General features: G+C 40.9%; 1 protein-coding gene across 3 annotated transcripts; it reads right to left on the bottom strand.

The window, feature by feature from the left end:
• Positions 1-15,086: 15,086 nt before the first annotated feature.
• LOC126595995 (uncharacterized) lies at positions 15,087-19,793 on the bottom strand. 3 transcript variants are annotated; one of them, XM_050262414.1, is made up of 6 exons: positions 19,370-19,793; positions 18,657-18,863; positions 17,824-18,004; positions 16,604-16,759; positions 16,195-16,289; positions 15,087-15,337 (listed from the first exon to the last, which is right to left on the bottom strand). In XM_050262414.1, the coding sequence occupies exons 1-6, from the start codon at positions 19,547-19,549 to the stop codon at positions 15,221-15,223; spliced, it is 936 nt and encodes a 311-aa protein (XP_050118371.1). In that variant the 5' UTR covers positions 19,550-19,793; the 3' UTR covers positions 15,087-15,220. The 3 variants fall into 3 exon arrangements, with proteins under 3 accessions (XP_050118371.1, XP_050118370.1, XP_050118372.1); XM_050262413.1 differs by having other exon boundaries at positions 16,195-16,422; positions 16,611-16,759; positions 19,370-19,792; XM_050262415.1 differs by having other exon boundaries at positions 16,195-16,422; positions 16,611-16,759; positions 18,657-18,885; positions 19,370-19,515.
• Positions 19,794-23,090: the final 3,297 nt, after the last annotated feature.

Here is a 23,090-nt window from a genome sequence, read left to right as displayed (position 1 = left end):
GTTCTCATTAATTGTGAAGGGTTTACACAAGTACATAGGTTCAAGCTCTCCTTTAGTGAGTACAGGTGAATGTTTTAGTCTAAATGACATTAGGAAATATTGTGAGAGAATGATCTCTATTTATAGAAGAGAGTTTCTAGTTTCTAGTTTCATTCTGACATTGACACGTGTCATGTTGTGATTAGCTTCTGATGTTGACACGTGTCACGTTATGCTTCTGATGTTGACACGTGTTACGCTGTGATTGGCCTCTTGGTTGGAGGGAAACTCTTCTGGGTCCTTGATAGTATAACGTTGACCGGTGCTCAGTAGTTTCAGGATTGGTCAAGTATGGTACAAACAATGCTCCCCTAAGTTCCCAAGTGAGGGAAGCTCCTCGGTTGGGGACTTGCAAGATCCAAGCCGCTGAGTAATCACAAAACTTCTAAGTACTGAAGTGTGGTATCGCTTTCACTTGCCTTATCTGTCTCATAGGTAGATGTGGCATCTTCTCTGAAAGTACTTTTCCTCCATCCAGGGCTGGTATCCTTAACCGATGGAGATGCACAAGGTAATGTATCAATTTCACTTGAAGCTTACTTGTAGTTTCAGGCTTGGTCATGCACGATACAAACCATGTAGTAGGAGTCCCCCAAGTCGTTGAGCTAGGAGATCCGCCGAAAGAGGTGACATACAAGGTAAGCAATCAGAGCTCCTAGCAATCAGTCCCAGATCAGAAGTTTGATTTCGAGTTCCGGCTGATTGTTCTCATTCTCCGTATCTTGCAGGCAGTAGGAAGGATTAAAAGAAGAAAAAGGAGAAGAGATGATATGAGATAATTTTGCTTTTGAAGAAGTAACTTTCCACAAGCTTATTCTTGAACTGGGCTGGAGGGTTTTCTAGTTTAAGGGTCAAAACAAGTCCATCAAATCAAGAGTGCGTTCGACCTAGATGATATGAGATACTTTTGTTGTTGACAAAGTAATAGATGAATCAACACGTGTTCTGTTGCGCTTGTCTCCACATGCTACCTTGTATCCTTCTCACTTGCTCTATATGTTCCTCAGGCAGATGTGGTATCTTTTCTGGAAGCATAAGATGTTGAAGATGAGTACTCGAGAGCAATGCCAGGTAAGTAATCATGCAAGGAGTTCCAGGTAGTCAGTTCCTGACTGGAAGTTTTATTCCAAGTGCTGACTGATTGCTCTCTTTCTCCTTGTCTTGCAGGTAAGAACAAGGCCAAAGGAAAAGACAGGGAAAAATCATGATACGGGATACCCTTGCTTTTAACCCTAATGATATGAGATACTTTGGCTCTGGTGTGGCTTGTTTACAGAGGTATTATCGGGGGTAAAATAAGCTGAGTATTTCGAGAGACTCTGCTGAGAATGCCCTCTCGGATGTGAAGAAAAGTTGAGCATTGTTTTTATTTGCAGGTTTGCCTGGTTGTGGAGGATGAAGGTCGACATATATAGGAATTGTCCCAACAGTGAGTAGTAACGTTGTTCCTTTACCTTTCTCAGTCATAGCAATGTAATGGGAGCTACAAGATTCACGTGTTTTAACTTTGTCAGAGCACTTTGAAAAAGTGGTCTGTGGTATCTGGAAAGCTGATGTTGCGTGTGAAGATTGCAAATAAGCTTTATCCAAGGAAATCTGGCTCTCGAAGTTCAAAGAGCGGTGCCTTTTCGATTTTCGAACAAGCAATCCTGTCGGGGACCTGGCTTTCGAGATTCAGAGAAAGGTGTCTCTTCGATTTTTGAGAAAACAATCCTATTGGGAGTCTATCTTTCTAGATTCGGAGAGCGGTGCCTCTTCAATTTTTGAGAAAGCAATCCTGTTGGGAGTCTGGCTCTCGAGATTTGGAAAGTAGTGCCTCTTTGATTTTTGAGAGCAATCCTAGTGGAAGTTTGGCTCTCGAGATTCGGAAAGCGGTGCCTCTTCCATTTTTGAGCAAGTAATCCTGTTGGGAGTGTTTTCTCGATGTGAGTAAAGGTTGGACATTTTTGCCAGTCTGCCTTGCCACGGAGCACGGAGGTTGACACACACAAGGACTTTCCAGTTATTAAGCAGTGGTGTTGTTCCTTTACCCTTATGGGTAATGGTAGAGTAGCTGGACCTTCAAAATTTATGTGTCTAAACTTTGTCAGAGATCTTTCGCAAAGTTATCTATGGTACCCAAGGAGCTAATGTTACGTGTGGGGATTGTCGACATATTTTATTCAGGAAAATCTGCTTCTCGAAATCCGGAGAGTGGTGCCTCTTCGATTTTTGAACCAACAACCCTGTTGCCCTTTCTTTTATAGGGGCACCAATTGTGTGCAAGAAGTACGATCAGAGAGTTATTGCTTGCAGGAATTTTTCGCTTATTTTTGTACTTCAAAGATTTATTGCACCTCTTTTCTCCTTCATCATTTCTGAGAATGTCTGGCCCATTCGACCGACGTTTTGACTTGAACTTTGGTGAAGAGGCAGCCATTGTTGGAAGTATGCCCACAAAGCCACTTATTTGATGTAATAGCTTTTTGGAATACTTATTGTGTTAAACTTTTATATGTTTAATGGAGGGCAAATCTTATTGTTAATCACTATTTATTGTATCATGTGTTTAAGCAATAAGGGAATCCAAGGAATGTATTTTTTCTAAGAGATAAGTGATCTAATGAGTTAGATTATCGAGACCTTTCTCTTATGTTCATTCCTAAAACGTTCCTAGCCATAGGATTGCTAATTGGGCATTGACAATCCGCTAAGGCTAGTATGTGTTATGTTGACATAATCGTGATTATAACTAGTCTCAAGTCATTTGGTGTTGGACACTAAGACAAACACATAGGTGCTCGAAAGAGTACTCGAGTACACTGAACTACGATCAAAAGAGAGTTCGAACATACATGTCATGTATGAACTCTAAGGCATCATAGATGTCTAATGGTTAGGTCCTTGATCTTTGATCATGTCAACGGCATTCCTTTGGAGTGTCCACGGCATTGTTGGGGTCAAGCTATCTAGTCATGTAGGCATATGAATGCACAACAAGGGATCTCTAACCTTTCATGGTGGAGGGAGAATACTCTACGATATGATTCTAAAGTCTTTGGCCAAAGCAAATGAATATGACTTAGGAAGTTTGTTCCAAATCATATTCAAGGGAATCATATAGGAAAGTATCACATTGGATAGTAGACATGAAACAAACTATCACTTAAACAATGTGATTAAGAGTATTGTATTAGAGAATGACCGTATTGCATTGTAGTTGTAACTGGATAGGTTCTCCAACCAATTCTACTTAGCTTGGGTAACCATGACATACTGCTAGGTGTCACTCATGGTTTATGGAAGCCCAAATGATTAGGTAACACTAATCATTAAAGGGAGAATTGAAATGTGGTTTCAATTCACAATCGATAGTTAAGAGTAACATCGCCCACTGCCTCGCTAATTGGAACCTAATGGATCGTACACCGAGTAAGGATGTATGTGAAGAAATTATATGAAATGGATAAGCAATTAAATGGTTTAATTGAAGAATGGTCAAGATTAATTAATTAGTTAATTAATTTTACGAAAGGTTCGTATTGGGCTTATATGTTGGTTTTGGGTTTCGGGGCCCAAAAGCGTTTTGGTCCAAAAGGCCCATTATGTTTAAGTTGTATGACAACAAAAAAAAAATGGGCAAATTAGCCCAATAACAAGGAGAGGCCGGCCATTAGGGTGAATGGGCAAGTTTGCTTAATTACAAGTTTGCCACTCACCAAAGAAAATGTTATAAAAGCAACTTTATAGCAATTTTCTCTCATTTTTCTCTAAGAGGCCGGCCACTAAGGGGAGGGACATCTAGCAATCTCTTCTTCCCTAAGTCATCCATATCATCTTCACAAGATACATCCTTGGTGAAGAGACTTAGAGACATCAAGTTTTTGGTGTTTTGGAGAACAAATCCTTATTTCCTCAAATCTTCAAATGAGGACTAAAGGGAGGAAAACACAAGGTGGATTCAAGGAGCTTGGAGGTGACTTGAAGGCCCTCCACTTGGGTGAATCCCTTGTGTAAACAAGGATGAGCTTCAAGGGTAAAGAAACTCTAAATCTTTACTTCTCTTTAATGTTGTTAAAGAGTTTATTTTGGTTCACCATATACTAGGCTTTGAAAGTCATGGGTTTTATGAATTGTTTTTTGATGCATGCCTACTTTAAAGTGTTAATAGCTTGCATGTGTATTCAAATGTTCATACTTGTTCTTAGCTAGGACAAAATTTTTTCCTTCAAGCCATGCCTTCTCAAGACAACATATGGCGCCTATCCTTCTTATCCCTTACTGGTCTTCTTACCGTTGGGGACTCTGTGATGAAGAATGATATGACTGCTGCGGTGGTGGTCAGGAACCTTTTCACTCCTAAAGATAACAGACTACTTTCCAAACGGTCTGATGAGTTGGTTGTTAAGGATTCTCTGGCTCTCAATGTTCAGTGTGCAGGTTTTGTGTCTAATATGGCCCAACGCCTATTTGCTCGAACCCGCCAAGTTGAATCATTGGCGGCTGAAGTGATAAGTCTCAAATAGGAGATCAGAAGGCTCAAGCATGAGAATAAACAGTTGCACAGGCTCGCACATGACTATGCTACAAACATGAAGAGGAAGCTCGACCAGCTGTAGGAATCTGATGGTCAGATTTTACTTGATCATTAGAGGTTTGTGGGTTTGTTTCAAAGGCATTTATTGCCTTTGTCTTCTCGGGCTGTACCACGTAATGAAGCTCCAAATGATCAACCCTTGGTGCCTCCTCCTTCTAGGGTTTTGCCTAGTACTGAGGCTCCAAATAATCACCCTCCGATGCATCCTCTTTTTGGAGCTCTGCCGACTGCTGAGACTTCACCTGAGCAAACTTTGTGAAGGCACCCTCTTGTTTGTTTATTTTGATTCATGTATATTTACATATTTGTAACTTATCGGAGATATAAATAAACAACCTTCGCTTGATTTCAACGTATTATGTTAAATACACCAAGACCTTCTTCACTAAGTTCTTTAAATTTTTTCTTTTGTTAAAGCTTGTATGTTGAAGCTTTGAGAGTGAAGCATGTATGTTGAGGTAGTGCTCCCTTAATTTCCCAAGTGAGGAAAACTTCTCGGTTGGAGACTTGAAAAATCCAAGTCACTGAGTGGTCGTGAGACTTCCGAGTATCAAGGTGTAGTAGCATATGGTAGGAGTCGCCCAAGTCTCCGGTTGAGGGAGTTGACGAATGAGGCATTTCTTTTCTAAGTGGTAGCCCAAAACTCCTCCTTCATTTCAACGTTTTGTGTTAAATACACCAAGGCCTTCTTCACTAAGTTTTTTGAATTTTTTCGAAGCTTGTATGTTGAAGCGTTGAGAGTGAAGCATGTATGTTGAGGTAGTGCTCCCTTAATTTCCCGAGTGAAGAAAACTTCTCGGTTGGAGACTTGAAAAATCCAAGTCACTGAGTGGTCATGAGACTTCCGAGTATCAAGGTGCAGTAGCATATGGTAGGAGTCCCCCAAGTCTCCAGACGAGGGAGTTGACGAATGAGGCATTTCCTTTCTAAGTGGTAGCCCAAAACTCCTCCTTCATATTTATTTGTTATGAAAGTTGTTAGGCCCAAAGAAGAGGAGGCCTAGGCAAATTTTTTTTTTTCAATTCTTTTTTTTCGAATTTTCAAATTTTCGAATTTACGAATTTCCGAATTTTTGAATTTTCGAATTTCCGAATATATATAAGCTTTGTAGGTGAAGCTTTGGTGTTGAAGCTTTGTAGGTGAAGCTTTGAGGTTGAAGCTTTGTTGGGTACCATGAATTGATTTTGCTTCACACTATCTTGATCAAGATAGTGTGAAGCTTTTGTAGGTGAAGCTTTTGTGTTGAAGCTTTGTAGGTGAAGCTTTTGTATTGAAGCTTTGTAGGTGAAGATCAAGAGTGTGTGAAGCTTTTGAGAATTGTGGTTGAACTCCTTTGATGAAGCTCTTGTTGGCACCATAAATTGGTTTTGCTTTACACTATCTTGATCAAGAGTGTGTGAAGTTTTTGAGAATTGTGGTTGCCCTCTATTGATGAAGCTCTTGTTGGCACCATAAATTGGTTTTGCTTCACACTGTCTTCATCAAGAGTGTGTGAAGCTTTTGAAAATTGTGGTTGCCCTCCATTGATGAAGCTCTTGTTGGCACCATAAATTGGTTTTGCTTCACACTGTCTTAATCAAGAGTGTGTGAAGCTTTTGAGAATTGTGGTTGAACTCCTTTGATGAAGCTCTTGTTGGCACCATAAATTGGTTTTGCTTCACATTGTCTTAATCAAGAGTATGTGAAGCTTTCTACGAGTTGTAGTGTTTGCATTGTTACAGAGGAGAAATGTCTGAAGCAGATGCAAGAGGGCTGAATAGTTTGATCTTCGTATGCCATGCACTGAAGTTGTTGTTGGCTTGCAATAAGACTTCGTTGGTGACTATAACTCTTGTTGGGCATAAGTGTTCCCCTTGTTGAGTTGTCAAGCTTGAGGATTTTTTATTATTTGTCAATGTTAAGAGTTCACATGTACAAGTTGTACCACTCATCTTCTGGTAGGTGGAATGAATGGTGAGTTGCTTTCATCACTTGGTTAGTGGTACGAAGGTGAGTTCCTTCATCATCTTTCATCACATTTCATCACGTGGTTGGTGGCCCGAAGATGAGTTCCTTCTTCACTTGGTTGGTGGCATGAATGGCAAGTTGCCAAATGATATTAGAGTACGGGTTGTACATTTCAACACCTGGTTGGTGGCATGAATAAGAGTACGGGTTGTACATTTCATCACCTGGCTGGTGGCATGAAGATGAGTTCCTTCTTCACATTTCATTACCTGGTTGGTGTCGAGGCACATTGTAGCAAGTGTCAAGTGACACAAAGTATGTTGAACCCTTTCGAAGCACAGTTGGCTTATGTATGAATGTGTTGGAATGTATGATTGAACGAATATACTGTGAAGCTGTTCGTTTATTTGTACAGTCTTGTTGACATATACTTAGACTTTGTTTTAGGTTGGAAACATTCATGTTGAAGCTTTGAACCCGAGTGTTTCATTGCTAGGAATGTAAGAGGATTAGGACCGAGTTGTCTAAATCACCTCTTTATTGAATTCATGCCAAATAGTCTTCGTTACATAGGATGCCGAACGGCTGAAGCTTAACACTTGTACAATGTGAGTTTACTTGTAATAGTACTTCAAGTGATCAGCGTTCCATGGATGGCCAAGGGTCTTGCCATCGGAGCTTCTAAGCTTGTAAGAGCTAGGGCGACTGATGCCAACAACTTCAAACAGTCCATCCTAGTTTGGACTAAGTGTTCCTTCACTCGAGACTCTGTCGTAGAGTAATCTTTTCTTCAATACCCAGTCCTCCACTTTGAAAGAATGAGGTTTGACCCTTGAGTCATAGTAGTTGGAGATGCGCTGCTTGTAAACGACATTCCTCAAGTGAGCCTGGTTTCTGTGTTCCTCGATTAGATCTAAGTTGAGGGTAAGTTGTTTGTCATTTTCACTTTGCACGTAGTTCTGGACTCGGAACGTTGCTTGCTCAAGCTCAACTGGAACAACTGCCTCTGTACCAAAGGCAAGTGAGAATGAGGTTTCTCCTATTGATGTCCAATACGAAGTGCGGTATGACCAAAGAACTTGGGGTACAAATTCTGGCCAACAACCTTTAGCCTTGTCCAAGCTGGTTTTCAAAGTTCGCTTGATCATTTTGTTGATGGCTTTGACTTGTCCATTAGATTGGGGATGAGCTAGGGAGGCAAAACATAAGTTGATGTTGAACTTAGAGCAGAACATCCTGAACTTATTGTTGTCGAACTGTCGCCCGTTGTAAGTGACTATCACATTGGGAATGCCGAATTTGCCTCAGTAATGGTTGTCAAAGGTTCTACTTCAGCCCACTTTATGAAGTAGTCAACTGCAACGATTGCATAGCGGACCTTGCCCTTCCCTGCAGGCATTGGGCCAATCAAATCAAGTCCCCATTGGGCGAAGGGCCAAGGGCTGATCATAGTAGTGAGTGGCTCGAGAGGGGAGTGAGGAATAGTTACGTAGCGTTGACACTTATCACATGAGCGAGATATTCTGATGGCATCTTGGTGGAGTGTTGGCCAGTAATATCCTTGGTAAAAAGCCTTGTGTGCTAGGGATGGAGATCCAGCATAATCTCCGCAGACTCCTTCATGTATTTCCCGAATGACAATTTCCGCCTCTGCGGGCGTAAGGCATCTTAGGTATGGTAGGTTAAAACCCCGCTTGTAGAGTTGGTCATTGATGATCAAGTAACGGGTAGCCTTGTATTGAATCTGCTTAGCTTGGACTTTATCATTTGGAAGTGTGCTATGAGCAAGGAATCTATAAATCGGGGTAATCCAACTATCCCCCTGTTGTAAGTTGCACACTTCTGCAGCCATAGTGTTTGGTGCTGCCAACAATTCGACCTAAATTTTTCTCCTAATCTTGTCTTCCACCGCTGAGGTGAGGCGAGCCAAAGCATCTGCATGACTATTTGCCGCTCGAGGAATTTGGGTGATCTGGTAGTGGAAGTGCTTGAGCAATAATTGTGTTTGTGCCAGATATGCTGCCATGGAGCTATCTTTAGCGTCAAAGTTATTAATGACCTGGTTAACCACCAATTGGGAGTCACTGAAGATATCAATTCGTTTAACCCCAAGGTGTTTGGCCAAATGTTAACCTGCTAAGAGGGCTTCATATTCGGCCTCATTGTTTGACGCCTTGAATTTGAAACGAAGAGCATACTTCATCGCCACTTTGTCAGGGGTCGTAAGGACTAGTCCTGCTCCACAACCCTATTGGTTGGACGAGCGATCAACATATAGACTCCATGCTGGGGCTGTTGGTTCTATTTTCTAAGCTTCTGAGGGTAATGAAACCACTTCTTTAGGCATAGAAACAATGTCAACATGATATGTGAAGTTGACGATGAAGTCTGCCACTGCTTGGCCCTTTTCAGCTGGCTTTGGTTGGTAGGAGATGTCAAACTCACCCAATACTATCGCCCATTTGATCATTCGCCCCGAAGTGTTAGGACTTTGGAGTATCTGTCAAAAAGGATGATTGGTAAGCACGATGATGGAGTGTGCTTGGAAGTAAGGGTGAAGTTTTCGAGCAAACATGACCAATGCTAGAGCCAATTTCTCAATGTTGGAGTATTGTGTCTCCACATCTTGTAAGGCCTTGCTAGCGTAGTAGACAGGCCGTTCGACATTACCATCATTTCGAATGAGAACAGAATTTACTGCTGAAGCCGATACCGACAGATAGATAATGAGAGTGTCACCAACCTTAGGTTTGAAGAGCAGAGGGGTTTTACTCATGTAGTCTTTAAGGTTCTTGAATGCCTCGACACATTCATCAGTCCATGTAATGTACTTCTTACTTCCCTTAAGTGCTTTGAAGAAAGGAGCACATCTGTTTGTGGCCTTAGAGATGAACCTAGTTAAGGCTGCCACCTAGCCGGTAAGGCTCTGGATGTCTTTTGAAGTTACCGGTTCCTTCATGTCGAGGATTGCTTTAATCTTCTCGGGATTAGCCTCAATGCCTCGTTGGCTTATCATGAAGCCTAAGAATTTGCCAGAGCCTACGCCAAAGGCACATTTGTTGGGGTTCAACCTCATTCGATACCTCTTCAGAATGGTGAAAGTTTCAGATAGGTTGGTGATGTGTTGGTTAGCATGTTTGCTCTTGACTAGCATATCATCAACGTAAACTTCCATGCTCTTCCCAATCTGTTCGGCGAACATTGAATTGACCAGTCTCTGATAAGTCACCCCTGCATTCTTTAGGCCAAAAGGCATGACTTTATAGCAATATAGTCCCTTATCAGTAGTGAAGGCTGTGTGTTCTTGGTCCAGAAGGTTCATGAGGATTTGGTTGTATTCTGAGTAAGCATCCATGAAGTTCAGGAGTTCATACCCTGCCGTAGAGTCTATAAGTCTGTCTATGAGAGGAAGAGGAAAGCTATCCTTCGGGCATCCTTTGTTTAAGTTAGTGTAATCGACACACATTCTCCATAAGACCTTTTGGAGCAGGAGACTTTCCTTGGTCAGATTTTTCTTAACAAGGACAACATTTGCTACCCACATTGGATAATTGACTTCGCGGACGAAGCCTATGCCTTTAAGTTTTTCAACTTCTACCTTCATTGCCTCGTACCGTTCAACGTCATAAGATCTTCGCTTCTGTCTCACTGGCTTGGTCTTGGGGTCAATACTTAAGTGATGACAGATGATATCGGGAGATATGCCTGGCTTGTCCTTGTATGACCAGGCGAAAACCTAAATGTTCTCTTGCAAGGTGGTGACAAGGTGGTGTCAATCTTCATCATGCGATCCGGATAATCTTTTGAGATAGAGAAATTCTTTAACTCTTCAGCGGGTTGTGCTTGTTGGGTAAAAGAGTCATCTCGAGGGTCGTCGGGTTGACTGTTGCCACCGTGAAGATCCAAGTTGGCTTCGTCTGGGCTGGTCTTTATGACTTGGTCATGTATAGAAAGGGTTTCCTTGGGCACAAGAAGGTGTTGTTGCTTGACAGAAGTGTTGTAACATGATCGTGCACTAAGTTGATCTCGTCTGATGTAACCATTGCCATAAGGGGTTGGAAATTTCATCAACAACATATGTGTGGATACCATGGCCTTGAGATCATTGATGCCTATGCGTCCGAATATGACATTGTATGTCGTTGGGCAACCAACCACCATGAAGTTAGTGGTAATTGTAGTTGTGTAAGGGCCTGTACTAATGGTGAAAGGTAAGTGTATGCTCCCCAAAGGTTGCACGATATCACCGGAGAAGCTTATCAGAGAAGAAATCGAGCGATCGAGCAAGTGTTCAGCTACATTAAGTGCCCTGGAAGCTTCAGCAAACATGATATTGGTCGAAGCCCCCGTGTCTACCAGGACTCGTCTTACTTCAAAGTTGGCTATGTGAGCTTCCACGATCAGTGGGTCGCTGTGAAGGTAGATGATACCTCTTTCTTCCTCAGGGTAGAAACATATTGGATCCTAGTTAGGCTTTTGATACTTGCCTCCCCTGATGTCTTCCATATGAAACACTTGGTGGCCAGGCCTTAAAGCTCGTTCGCTGTTTTTCATGGCCCTTTTGGAAGATTCAGATATGGGTGTGCCGCCACTTATGGAATATATCACATTCACTTGGCGTTGGTTACGGTTATCCCTTGAAGGGTGAAGGAGGAATCGATCAATTTTTCCTTCACGCGCCAAAGCTTCAATATGATCACGAAGGGTGATACACTTCTTGCCATCATGGCCATTATGCTCGTGGTAGCAGCAAAACGTGCCCGTGTTCTTCGTGGGCTTGTAACCCGACTGCCTGGGCATTGGCTTCGGTATCAGGTGTGCTATGCTGGGGTAAATGGCCACGCATGTGGTGTTCAAAGGTGTGTATGTCTCATACCTTGGGGTAGGGCCTGTCCTGACACGTGTTTGGCCCACTGCGTTAATTGCCTGGGGGCGGGTATTATCGTGGCGATACCTTTGGTTATCACGATAGTGTCCCTTACTCCTTTTACTAAAATGAGACTGGTGAGGATGGAAATCTTTCCTTTTACCCTGAGGTTCATATGTTTGTTGACTTAGCAAAGTATTAAGTAAGTCAGGGGGAGGCACTGATGTCGTTTGGAAGGTCGAGGTCTTCTCATTTGGTTAGATCTAGCTTCCACTCCCTACTTGTTGATAAGGGGTGGCTGTGGGGGGTTTCCCTTAATATGTCTTTGCCTCGGCGGAGGCATGGTTGTAAGCCTGTGCCATCACCTTAGAGTAAGTCTTCCAAGTGTTAGCATTGATCATGTACTTGAAGAAACAATCACGTAAGCCTGCCGTGAAAGCTTTGAAGGCAGTCTTGTCGTTTACCTCGACACAACGGGAATACTCATGGCTGAAGCGACCAGCATACATACGTAATGACTTGTCTGGCTTCTGGCGAATAGTGTACAAGTCATCCACAGAGTGCAAGTGATCGGTCTAGAAAATGTGTTGAGAAACAAACAGTTTCCTCAATTCCTCAAATGAGTCTACCGTCTCAGGTGGAAGACGGCAATACCAGTTTAGAGCTTCGCCAGAGAGGGTGGACGGGAAGAGAAGACATCACTGTTCGTCGGTGTGCATCTGGTATGCTATGGTGGACTCAAAGAGGTTAAGGTGTTCAATCGGGTCCTCCTTTCCAGTATAGAGTTGCAAGCCACGCTTCTGCTTTGTTTTTGCTTGGAGGGGGTGTCGAGGATCCTCCTTGTAAGAGGGCAATCAGGTATCTCAGCTTGTTGTTTGGCCTTCAACTTGTTTACTTCCTTAAAGAGCTGTAGGACAAAAGGGTCCTAAGTGGAGTCATGTACCGCTGGAGCTTCCTTTCGTAAATCTCCATCTCCTATTAGAAGTAAGAAGGTTTTATCAAGAGCATGTGATTTTTCCCTAGACTCGCTGTACTGACTTCTAAGGTATGTTTTTCGGAACATCTTTGAGTCCCCTATACCTTCGTGTTCCTCTAGGACTTGTTTCCCCTTCCCCAAATTAGTAGCTGGCCTGGGACATGGTAGGGGATCGAGTCTTTCAGAGACCCTTGGGTCATTGATCTTCGAGCTTACATGGATGGGATTATCTCGATGTTGCTTTAGGAAGTCTCGACAGTCGCGAAAGACGGCTTTCGATCCTTCCACTTCTTCTGTAAGGAGGTGCCTTCCTCCACTCCTCCTGCTTCGGGTCGAAGCAGCTGGGTTGAGAGAAGTCTTATGTTGGTCGCCATTTCGATGAATAGCTCGCTCCTTAATAGGAATACCCATGTCGAGGGAAAATGACCCTCCGTGTTGGGGGGCACCCAGTTGATGGTTGACTTCCACAAGGGTGATGAGCTCGTATGTTTTAGTATATCTAGCCTCGTGGAGCATCTCGAAGACCTTCTCATACTGCTCTTGGAGGATCTCATTCTTCATCGCTATCTTGTTGTTCTGAGCTTCCAGCTCATCAACTTTAGCCTGAAGAGCAAACTTCTTTTGTTCCTTCCTTCGTTGCTTCGCACCAGGTGCAAGAGGGGTGTCATTCTGTGTGCTGTGGCTTCCTTCGCTCCCCTTGTTAAAAAGGGATGCCTGGTCAAAAGAAAGGGTACAAATGGTGGAAACCAGCTTAACAAAGCTGAAGAGAGTGGGAATAAGTATCATTCCCACAGACGGCGCCAAATGTTGATGCACAAAATCAGTGAGGACTTTGGTACAACAAAAAATGTTAAGTTTGTGACCTTCGCTAGATTGTTCTAGTCACTAGTGTGGATAAGTATGTAGATGGATAGAGATAGGGAAGCAAACACAAGATGTACGTGGTTCACCTAGATTGGCTACGTCCACGGAGTAGATGAGTTCTCATTAATTGTGAAGGGTTTACACAAGTACATAGGTTCAAGCTCTCCTTTAGTTAGTACAAGTGAATGATTTAGTCCAAATGACATTAGGAAATATTGTGAGAGAATGATCTCTATTTATAGAAGAGAGTTTCTAGTTTCATTCTGACATTGACACATGTCATGTTGTGTTTGGCTTCTGATGTTGACACATGTCACGCTATGATTGGCTTTTGATGTCGACATGTGTCGCGCTGTGATTGGCCTCTTAGTTGGAAGGAAACTCTTCTGGGTCCTTGACAGTATAACGTTGATCGGTACTCTGTAGTTTCGGGATTGGTCAAGTATGGTACAAACATACTAAAACAATTACAAGGAGTTGAGCATTTCAAGGATGCTCAAGAGAAGTTACAAAGGAGCATATACGAGAGAGGGTTTTTTCTCTACAGAAAAGTTCGGAAAAACTTCAGAGTAATGACAAGTTCGTCAAGCAACTGCACTTGTATAGCAGTGGAGTTATAGATGTTTGTACAATACTTGACCAATCCCGAAACTACTGAGCACCGGTCAACGATATACCGTCAAGGACCCAGAAGAGTTTCCCTCCAACTAGGAGGCCAATCACAATGCGACACGTGTCGACATCAGAAGCCAATCACAGCGCGATACGTGTCAACATCAGAAGCCAATCACAACACGACACGTGTCAATGTCAGAACAAAGCTGGAAACTCTCTTCTATAAAAGAAGATCATTCTCCCACAATATTTCCTAATGTCATTTGTACTAAATCATTCACTAGTACTCACTAAAGGAGAGCTTGAACCTATGTACTTGTGTAAACCCTTCACAATTAATGAGAACTCCTCTACTCCGTGGACGTAGCCAATCTGGGTGAACCATGTACATCTTGCGTTTGCTTCCCTATCTCTATCCATTTACATACTTATCCACACTAGTGACCAGAGCAATCTAGCGAATATCACAAACTTAACACTTTCTGTTGTACCAAAGTCCTTACTGATTTTGTGTATCAACAATATATCTGACCAAGTTTTTGAATCTGGTCGATGATGTACTTCGAGCCGATCAAGATCTTATGAACGCGTTTGATGGTTTTCTCGAGCACTGTGAGAAGGAGCAAATGAATTGGTCGCTTAGGAGTGAAAGCTGTTGTAGAAACTTGTTAACCTGTTCTAGTTTTCGATTCGTGTTTGTATTAATGTATAGGGCAGGCAGGAACTAATTTAGATTCGTTATTAATGCGTTGATGTAGAATGTTAAATTTGAGTTAGTTAATGCACGTTAAATTAGATGATTAAAAGCATTTATCCTTGCATCTGGCGCCCACTGTTCGAGTGCCCCCTCTCCTTATCGCTCGTATGAAAACGAAAAGGAAAACTTCAATGAATTTTGGCAATGTTACTGGATAGCAACGCAACCTTTACTTGTTGCTCCTCTTTTCCAACTCAATTCCTTCGTTGTTTTCCAAATCTTATGAGTATGACTTGATTTTCATTACGAGAGACTTGATTTTCATTCCTCCCGCAATGAAAATCATTGTGGATCGCATCGTTACAATGGTAAAACTTCGCAAGAAGAAAACATTTTGGAAAGAACAACAGTATGTATGATCATAACACTACCCACCAGACCCCGACGAGGGTTACCAATATACCGAAATTGGGAGAAATCCAGTAGACAAGTCTCATGATCTGCATTTTTCTATCGATATAAAAATCTGGATTGGTATAAATAAAAGGTGCTGCACTAAAAACTTGCACCAGGGTAAGAATACAAATACTTCATTTACAAAGTCAAATTAACTTGCACCCAAAACTGGTATTGGAGATCTCACGTATATATATAATCTACAGACTGAATTGTCCTTACAAGCTCCTTCAAATTGGCTAGGACATGGCGCGGTCCTAAGCTCTTAACGCCAATGTAATTCAAAAGCTGCTCCAAATCCTACACTCACAAAAGCAACACTATGGTCAATATAGCCAAGCGTGACAATTTTAATGGTTAAGATAGTAAATGAAGCAAAGCAAAACAAAAAGAAGGTACAGTACAGATTTAGGTGGGTTAGCAGAAGAAAGACAAGTACGGAAGGATGACGTTAGAACACTAATACCATATTAAGTGTTTGCACAGGTCTTAAAACTAGATTCATGTTAATTTTTTATAAATTTGAATTAGAATGTAAGAATTGATGATTAATTCACTTATTTAACTATATATGAAATGATTCTGTATTTAATTATTAGGATCTATGGTGTTGTTTGAGTATATATCCAGGCATTAAGGTAATTTGTCAATTTGAGATTTGCCTATATAAATAGCCTTTCCGTAATCGGATTTCAGACTGGCATGTTTATCGATAATGATGGAGAATTTTGATTTACCAAAAAAGTCTACTTGTTCTAGTTATGCTTCTCTTCTCTCTAGGAATTGTTCTTAGCACTCCAAAATTGTCGTTGTTTCACTTTCCTTTATTTTTTCCAATACGGAGGAGTGCAGGATAAGTATTTTGGACTGCTAACAACAACTCCATTTCTCCCTCTCTTGTACTCTTTCTTCATCTCTTCTACTTTCTCTCTCTATTCTACATTAATTGGGTATCAGGGTAAACTTTGTTGTAAATAACTGAAGTTACCAAGGTTACCATTACCGAAAAGCCCATTCAAAAGGACAACTTTAGCGCACACAAATGCACAAATGTCAAACAAATGAAAACATAAAATCTACACGCCAAATAATAGGAATTACTCTAATCTGAATAGGTGTTATGGACCCCAAGGCAAAAGATATGAACAAATTTGTACCTTGTTTAGTAAGAATAGAGCATATGCGGCTCTTGTTGTGTCTTGGCCATCTAGAAAGAGAGGGAACTCCACATGCTTCACATCCGTTGAAACCACTGTATGTGACGACACATCAGATGAAGTAGGCTCCACGGATGGTCCATAATCAATAATATAGGAATGGGAACCACCCAAACGCAATGGATAACGCAATGGAACTTTTAAGTATGAAGCTATAAGTAAGACAGCCTGCATTCAAAATCAATATAAATAGAGCATTCTTATTTAAAACAAATGCGGCTAAACAAACAAAACAAATTGGCCCCTAAGTAATGCACTTGAACATGATAGCATCTTAAAGCAGAAGCTGCCAAATTCATCATGTTTGAATTAGTAACGTAATAGTTTGTATCAAGCAAAGTAAGCGTACTACGCACATGACCGACATATCCCAGGGCTGTTGCAGACCTCTGAACCTCCTTTTTGTCAGTGAAAAAACTCATCATTTTAAAAGGCAGCATTGTCAAATGGAGACCTAAAATTGTCAATGTTCCTTGATTTGCAGGTTTAAATCGAGCAGAATTACCTGTAAAATTTGAAGAAGAAACACAAGAAAAATATAATCTGAGTACAGAAGAATACATTACCAAAGGTTATTACCCTTGACATGAAGCACATAATGCTTATTTCAAAATAAATTTTCTTCAAGAGAAAATAAAACTGGATATGGATATTTTGATACTATAGCCAATTAAATCATTAAAAATATATATCTCTATCAAACAAATAGATAAAACATTGCCATAGTAAACAAATATGATGTACGTGAAAAGCTTCATGAGCAAACATGCGCAATGCAGACAGCCCTATTGTTCGAAAGGTACTGTGTTTTTTAATTTTCATTAAAAGTTTTGTTTGAGTTGAAACTTAGTTTATCCTTAAAGTGTACAATAGAGTTGAAGGGTTACAGTTTGTTTAGCTCTAGGGTGTAGGGCATTAGCCCAAACTTAAAATCTTAAACCATGGATGGAAGGGGAAATAACGTAAATATTAAATAGCACAGGACATTCCAGTGCCGATATCAGTTGAGAGGCAGCCTCAAGTTCTACTCACATACACGCGCACACGCACACACATAATCTATTTCTAAAACATGATCCTGCATTGAGGATTGTGCACCATCGACCAGCAAAAGATCCTGAAATCCGAGCAAGGGAAAGCTCACAATCCCAATCAGCAACACCATAAAGAATTGCCCATATTTTGAATAGAGATCTAGGTCATGCATTGAGAACTCGAAGAAACAATTTTAATAACAATACATTTATACTCAGACAACATTAACAAGTTAAACAAGCACTTATACAATTTAGGCACAAGAGAAACAAAAATTAAATAAAAATTAATTCAAATGAAAGCCACATCTTATGACAGTTGGGATGGCAAATGTTGCCATGATATCCAGAATTTCATGAATGTTGATAGATAACATAGGAAAGAGTTGTAGTGATTGCTTGAAACGTTAGCCTTTCTTTTCCTTCATTAAGCCATATGGGTATTTACTGATTTTTACCTCAGTTACTCTCTTTCAGATTTCACAAATTAAACAAGATATTGTAAGACATAAAACAATATCTCAGTAGCATTTACCTGATCTACTAGTGTTAGGAAATGATTCAAGTTCCTGTTCTTGTGCAGGACCCATAGTGAACTTTACAGGATATAGCAATGAAACTTGTGATATCATATGTTGTTGTCGCCTTCTTAGCATCTTTTGCAAGTTTTTAAGATGAACATACCCCTTGTCACTGGATGGTAGCTGATTTGACTCCTGTAACAAAAGCGTAAATCAGATTTCCATCAGACTGCATAAATCAATTACTAAAATGTAACAGTAACTTTTAAACATGAAAAGGTGCATTGAGAAGAAAAGTTATTGATTTTGAAGAAAAGTATAGCATGCCAAATTTGGATTTTTGGAAGTGATGAATCAGCCAGATGAAACGAAACAAAAATATAAAAATAATCAAGAATATGCATGTATATACACAACTACAACTAGTTTTTGATTTCAAAAGTGACCCAATCTAAGTAGTTAACAGTGCTTCCTAGTCATATATATTATTTACTAATGGTAAAACTTAAATTAGTCGCAATGAGATTTTGAAAGAGAATATGCAATGGCAAAAAGTTTTTGTTTTCCAATACACGTCACAACCCAAAAATGTCTAGAGTTTATAATTCCATTTTTTAGAAGAAACGATAACACTTTATTAAAATAATAACATGAATTACAAAATAGTGGATAAGAAATCCACCATCTAGCAAAACTAGCTAAGACCTCTCAAGTAGATATATTTACAAGTACATAACCTCAACCAAAATCATTTTAAGGCTGCTAAGACTACTTTATAATTCATAAGTATACAAACTCTCTTGCGCCCAACGACAGTTTGGTACATAATAATCATAATCAATTTTACCTCCAACTGCTTCCTAGCAACAGATAGAGCTGTCCCAGCAACCAAAAGTGACCTAAGCTCTATACTAAGTTGCTCCTCTTTCTTTTTTGTATCCTCCACAGCAAGCATAGAATGCCTTGACATGTTTCCCATCACCATTTTTCTGGCCTCCAGTTTCTGCTGCATCTCCTCAAGCTCATTTGAGCGTCTCAATGACTCAGCTTCAACCTGCCAACAACAATGCCGCCCGCTAACCCGCGGGCTAATCAATTAAGGCCCGATCAATCAAGTAACAACACAATGTGCTAGTGATGAGTCTGATGGCTTTGTGCACAATCAGAAAACAATTTCAATTAGTCCTCAATTTTCGTTTCTTACATCCACTCCGCAATCAAAGACAGAAATATTCTTTTATAGGATTAAATTACAACGTCCACAATTTCTACTTTCAGATCCTAATACCAGCAGTTTGGCTGAAACAAGATTAAATTATCAAAAATATAATCTAAAAATCGCCTTCTCATACTAATACCGGAACAGTTCTAACTAATTCCCCCAAGTTTGTTAATCCAGCAATCACAAAAACCAGTTATATCCAAATAACCAAGTAAAGAACTATTTGCACTTCAATTTCTAACTCCACAATAAATAAAATAAAACCTCCATAACCCTAATAAACTGCATTTTCTCAGAATATCAAAAGCACGAAAGTTGAGCATCCACTAGAACCCTACCTCAATTAGAGACTCGAGATTCCGCTGAATACTCTGCTTCTTCTCCTGAGCTTCGCTGAGAGCAGAAGAAAGACTCCATAACCTCACAATCTCTTGCTCGAATTCCTCCCATTCGATCACCTTCACATTTTCGACATCGCTCTTCTTCGGCTCTGCAGGCTGGGCTCGATCTCGTTCCATTAAAAGTTGGAGAGATAGTTTCGATGCGGCTTGAATTTCAGACAAGGCCAGGGGATAGACGTCATCGTCCCAGAATCACCAATTAGGGTTCAGGACACATTTTCTCGGGAAAATGTTTTGGGGGTTTTTTTTTCTCGGGAAAATTTGTGTTTATTTTGGGTCGAATCGAGAAAATTTTGATTAGGATTCTTAGACCAGTTTGAAAAATGGGTTTGATAAGCAAAGAATGACAAGTGGAAGGGAGATTGGAAATTGGCGAGGATTTAAATGTCATTTTAAGCCGACCAAGCAGATCGCTGTGCTAGTAAAGTGCACTATTTTGATGCACAACTAGCCGTGATGCACAGCTCCCAGAATACATTTTTTGAACAACGGTGTATTATGCACGATTTATACGTCTTAAATGTATTTATATGCATAAATTGACAAAAAGAAAGTCAAATATTTGTGTTGATACACAAAATCAGTGAGGACTTTGGTACAAAAGAAAGTGTTAAGTTTGTGACCTTCGCTAGATTGCTCCGGTCACTAGTGTGGATAAGTATGTAAATGGATAGGGGCAGGGAAGCAAACACAAGATGTACGCGGTTCACCCAGATTGGCTACGTCCACGAAGTAGAGGAGTTCTCATTAATTGTGAAGGGTTTACACAAGTACATAACTTCAAGCTCTCCTTTAATGAATACTATTGAATGATTTAGTACAAATGACATTAGGAAATATTATGAGATAATGATCTCTATTTATAGAAGAGAGTTTCTAGTTTCATTCTGACATTGACACGTGTTGTGTTGTGATTGACTTTCTGATGTTGACACGTGTCGCGCTATGATTGGCTTCTGATGTCGACACATGTTGCGCTGTGATTGGCCTCCTGGTTGGAGGGAAACTCTTCTAGGTCCTTGATGGTATAACGTGACCGGTGCTCAGTAGTTTCGAGATTAGTCAAGTATGGTACAAACAGTGCTTCCCTAAGTTTCCGAGTGAGGGAAGCTCCTCGGTTGGGGACTTGTAAGATCCAAGCCATTGAATAATCACAAAACCTCTAAGTACCGAAGTGTGGTATCATTTTCACTTGCCTTATCTGTCTTATATGTAGATGTGGCATCTTCTCTGGAACTACTTTTCCTCCATCCAGGGATGGTATCTTTAACCGATGAAGATGCACAAGGTAATGTATCAATTTCACTTGAAGCTTACTTGTAGTTTCGGGCTTGGTCAAGTGCGATACAAAACCCTATAGTAGGAGTCCCCCAAGTTGCCGAGCTAAGAGATTTTCCAAAAGAGGTAACAGACAAGGTAAGCAATCAGACTTCCAAGCAAGCAACCTGGATCAGACGTTCGACTTCGGCTTCCGGTTGATTGTTCTCCTTCTCCTTGTGTCGTAAACAGCAACAAGGATAAGGAGAAGCAAATTGAAAAGAGATGATATGAGATACTTTTTCTTTTGAAGAAGTAACTTTCCACAAACTTATTTTTGAACTGGGCTGGAGGGTTTTTTGGTTTCCTCCAGAGTATAAGGTTGACTTAAGAATTTGAGGATTAAAACAAGTCCATTAAATCAAGAATGTGTTCGACCCTGATGATAGGATATACTTTTGCTGTTGACGAAGTAATAGATAAATCTGCACGTGTTCTGTTGCGTTTGTCTCCACCTGCTTCCTTGTATCCTTCTCACTTACCCTATCTGTTCATCAGGCAGATGTGGTATCTTTTCTGGAAGCATAAGATGTTGAAGATGAGTACTCGAGAGTAATGCCAGGTAAGTAATCAGGCAAGGGATTCCATGCAATCAGTTCCTGGCTGGAAGCTTGATTCCAAGTGCTGACTGATTGCTTTCTTTCTCCTTATCTTGCAGGTAAGAACAAGGGCAAAGGAAAAGACAAGGAAAAAGCATGATATGGGATACTCTTGCTTTTGACCCTAATGATATGAGATAATCTTGCTCTGGTGTGGCTGGTTTGCATAGGTATTATTGGGGGGAAGAAAGCTAAGTATTTGGAAAGGCTTCGTTGGGAGTGCCCTCTCAGATATGAAGAAGGGTTGAGCATTTTTGCAGGTCTGCCTGTCCATGGAGGATGGAGGTCGACATATATAGGAGTCTCCCTAACAACAAGTAGTAATGCTATTCATTTACCCTTCTTGGTTGTAGCAATGTAGTGGGAGTTGCAAGCTTCACGTATTTTAACTTTGTCAGAGCACTTTGAAAAAATGGTATGTGGTATCTGGAAAGCTGATGTTGCATGTGAAGATTGCAGACAAGCTTTATCCAAGGAAATCTGGCTCTCGAAGTTCGGAGAGTGATGCCTCTTCGGTTTTCAAATAAGCAATCCTGTCCGGGATCTGGCTCTCGAGATTCGAAGAACGGTGCTTCTTCGATTTTTGAGAAAGCAATCCTGTTGAGAGTCTGGTTCTTGAGATTCGGAGAGCGGTGCCTCTTCGATTTTTGAGAAAGTAATCATGTTGGGAGTCTGGCTCTTAAGATTCGGAGAGCGATGCCTCTTTGATTTTTGAGCAAGTAATCTTGTTGGGAGTGTTTTCTCGAATGTGAGTAAAGGTTGGGCATTTTTGCCAGTCTACCTTGCCACGTAGCACGAAGGTTGACACACATAGGGACTTTTTAGTTATCAAGTAGTTGTGCTATTCCTTAACCCTTGTGGGTAATAGTAGGGTAGCTAGACCTTCAAAATTTATGTGTCTAAACTTTGTCAGAGATCTTTGGCAAAGTTATCTGTGGTACCCGAGGAGCTGATGTTGCGTGTGGAGAGTGGTGCCTCTTCGATTTTTGAACCAACGGCCCTGTTACCCTTTATTTTATAAGGGCACCAATTGTGTGTAAGAAGTACATGCAGAGAGTTATTGCTTGTAGGAATTTTCCCCTTATTTTTGTACTTAAGAGATTTATTGCACCTCATTTCTCCTTCATCATTTATAAGAATGTCTGGCCCATCCGATCGTCGTTTTGATTTGAACTTTGGTGAAGAGGCAACCATGCCTTTTCAAGACAACATATGGCGCCCATCCTTCTTATCCCCTACTGGTCCTCTTACCGTTAGGGACTCTGTGATGAAGAATGATATGACTGTTGCGGTGGTGGTCAGGAATCTTCTCACTCCTAAACATAACAGACTACTTTTCAAACGGTCTGATGAGTTTGCTGTTAAGGATTCTCTGGCTCTCAATGTTCAGTGTGCAGGTTTTGTGTCTAATATGGCCCAACGCCTATTTGCTCGAACCCGCCAAGTTGAATCGTTGGCGGCTGAAATGATAAGTCTCAAACAGGAGATCAGAGGGCTCAAGCATGAGAATAAACAGTTGCACAGGCTCGCACATGACTATACTACAAATATGAAGAGGAAGCTTGACCAGCTGCAGGAATCTGATGGTCAGATTTTACTTGATCATCAGAGGTTTGTGGGTTTGTTCCAAAGGCATTTATTGCCTTCGTCTTCTGGGGCTGTACCACATAATTGTTGGAAGTATGCCCACAAAGCCACTCATTTGATGTAATAGCTTTTGGAATACTTATTGTATTAAACTT

This window comes from Malus sylvestris, chromosome 13, assembly GCF_916048215.2.
Source record: "Malus sylvestris chromosome 13, drMalSylv7.2, whole genome shotgun sequence".
NCBI lineage: Eukaryota > Viridiplantae > Streptophyta > Magnoliopsida > Rosales > Rosaceae > Malus > Malus sylvestris.
Note: the sequence above shows the minus strand (reverse complement) of the source record. Positions and strands in the feature narration are given on the sequence as shown.

Coding starts and splice junctions, on each gene's coding strand:
- LOC126595995 (XM_050262413.1), bottom strand. CDS start 19,549: ATGGAACGAGATCGAGCCCAGCCTGCAGAGCCGAAGAAGAGCGATGTC. Junction 18,864..19,369: donor ATCTCGAGTCTCTAATTGAG/GTAGGGTTCTAG, acceptor TGTTGTTGGCAG/GTTGAAGCTGAGTCATTGAG. Junction 15,338..16,194: donor CTCTATTCTTACTAAACAAG/GTACAAATTTGT, acceptor TTGTGAGTGTAG/GATTTGGAGCAGCTTTTGAA.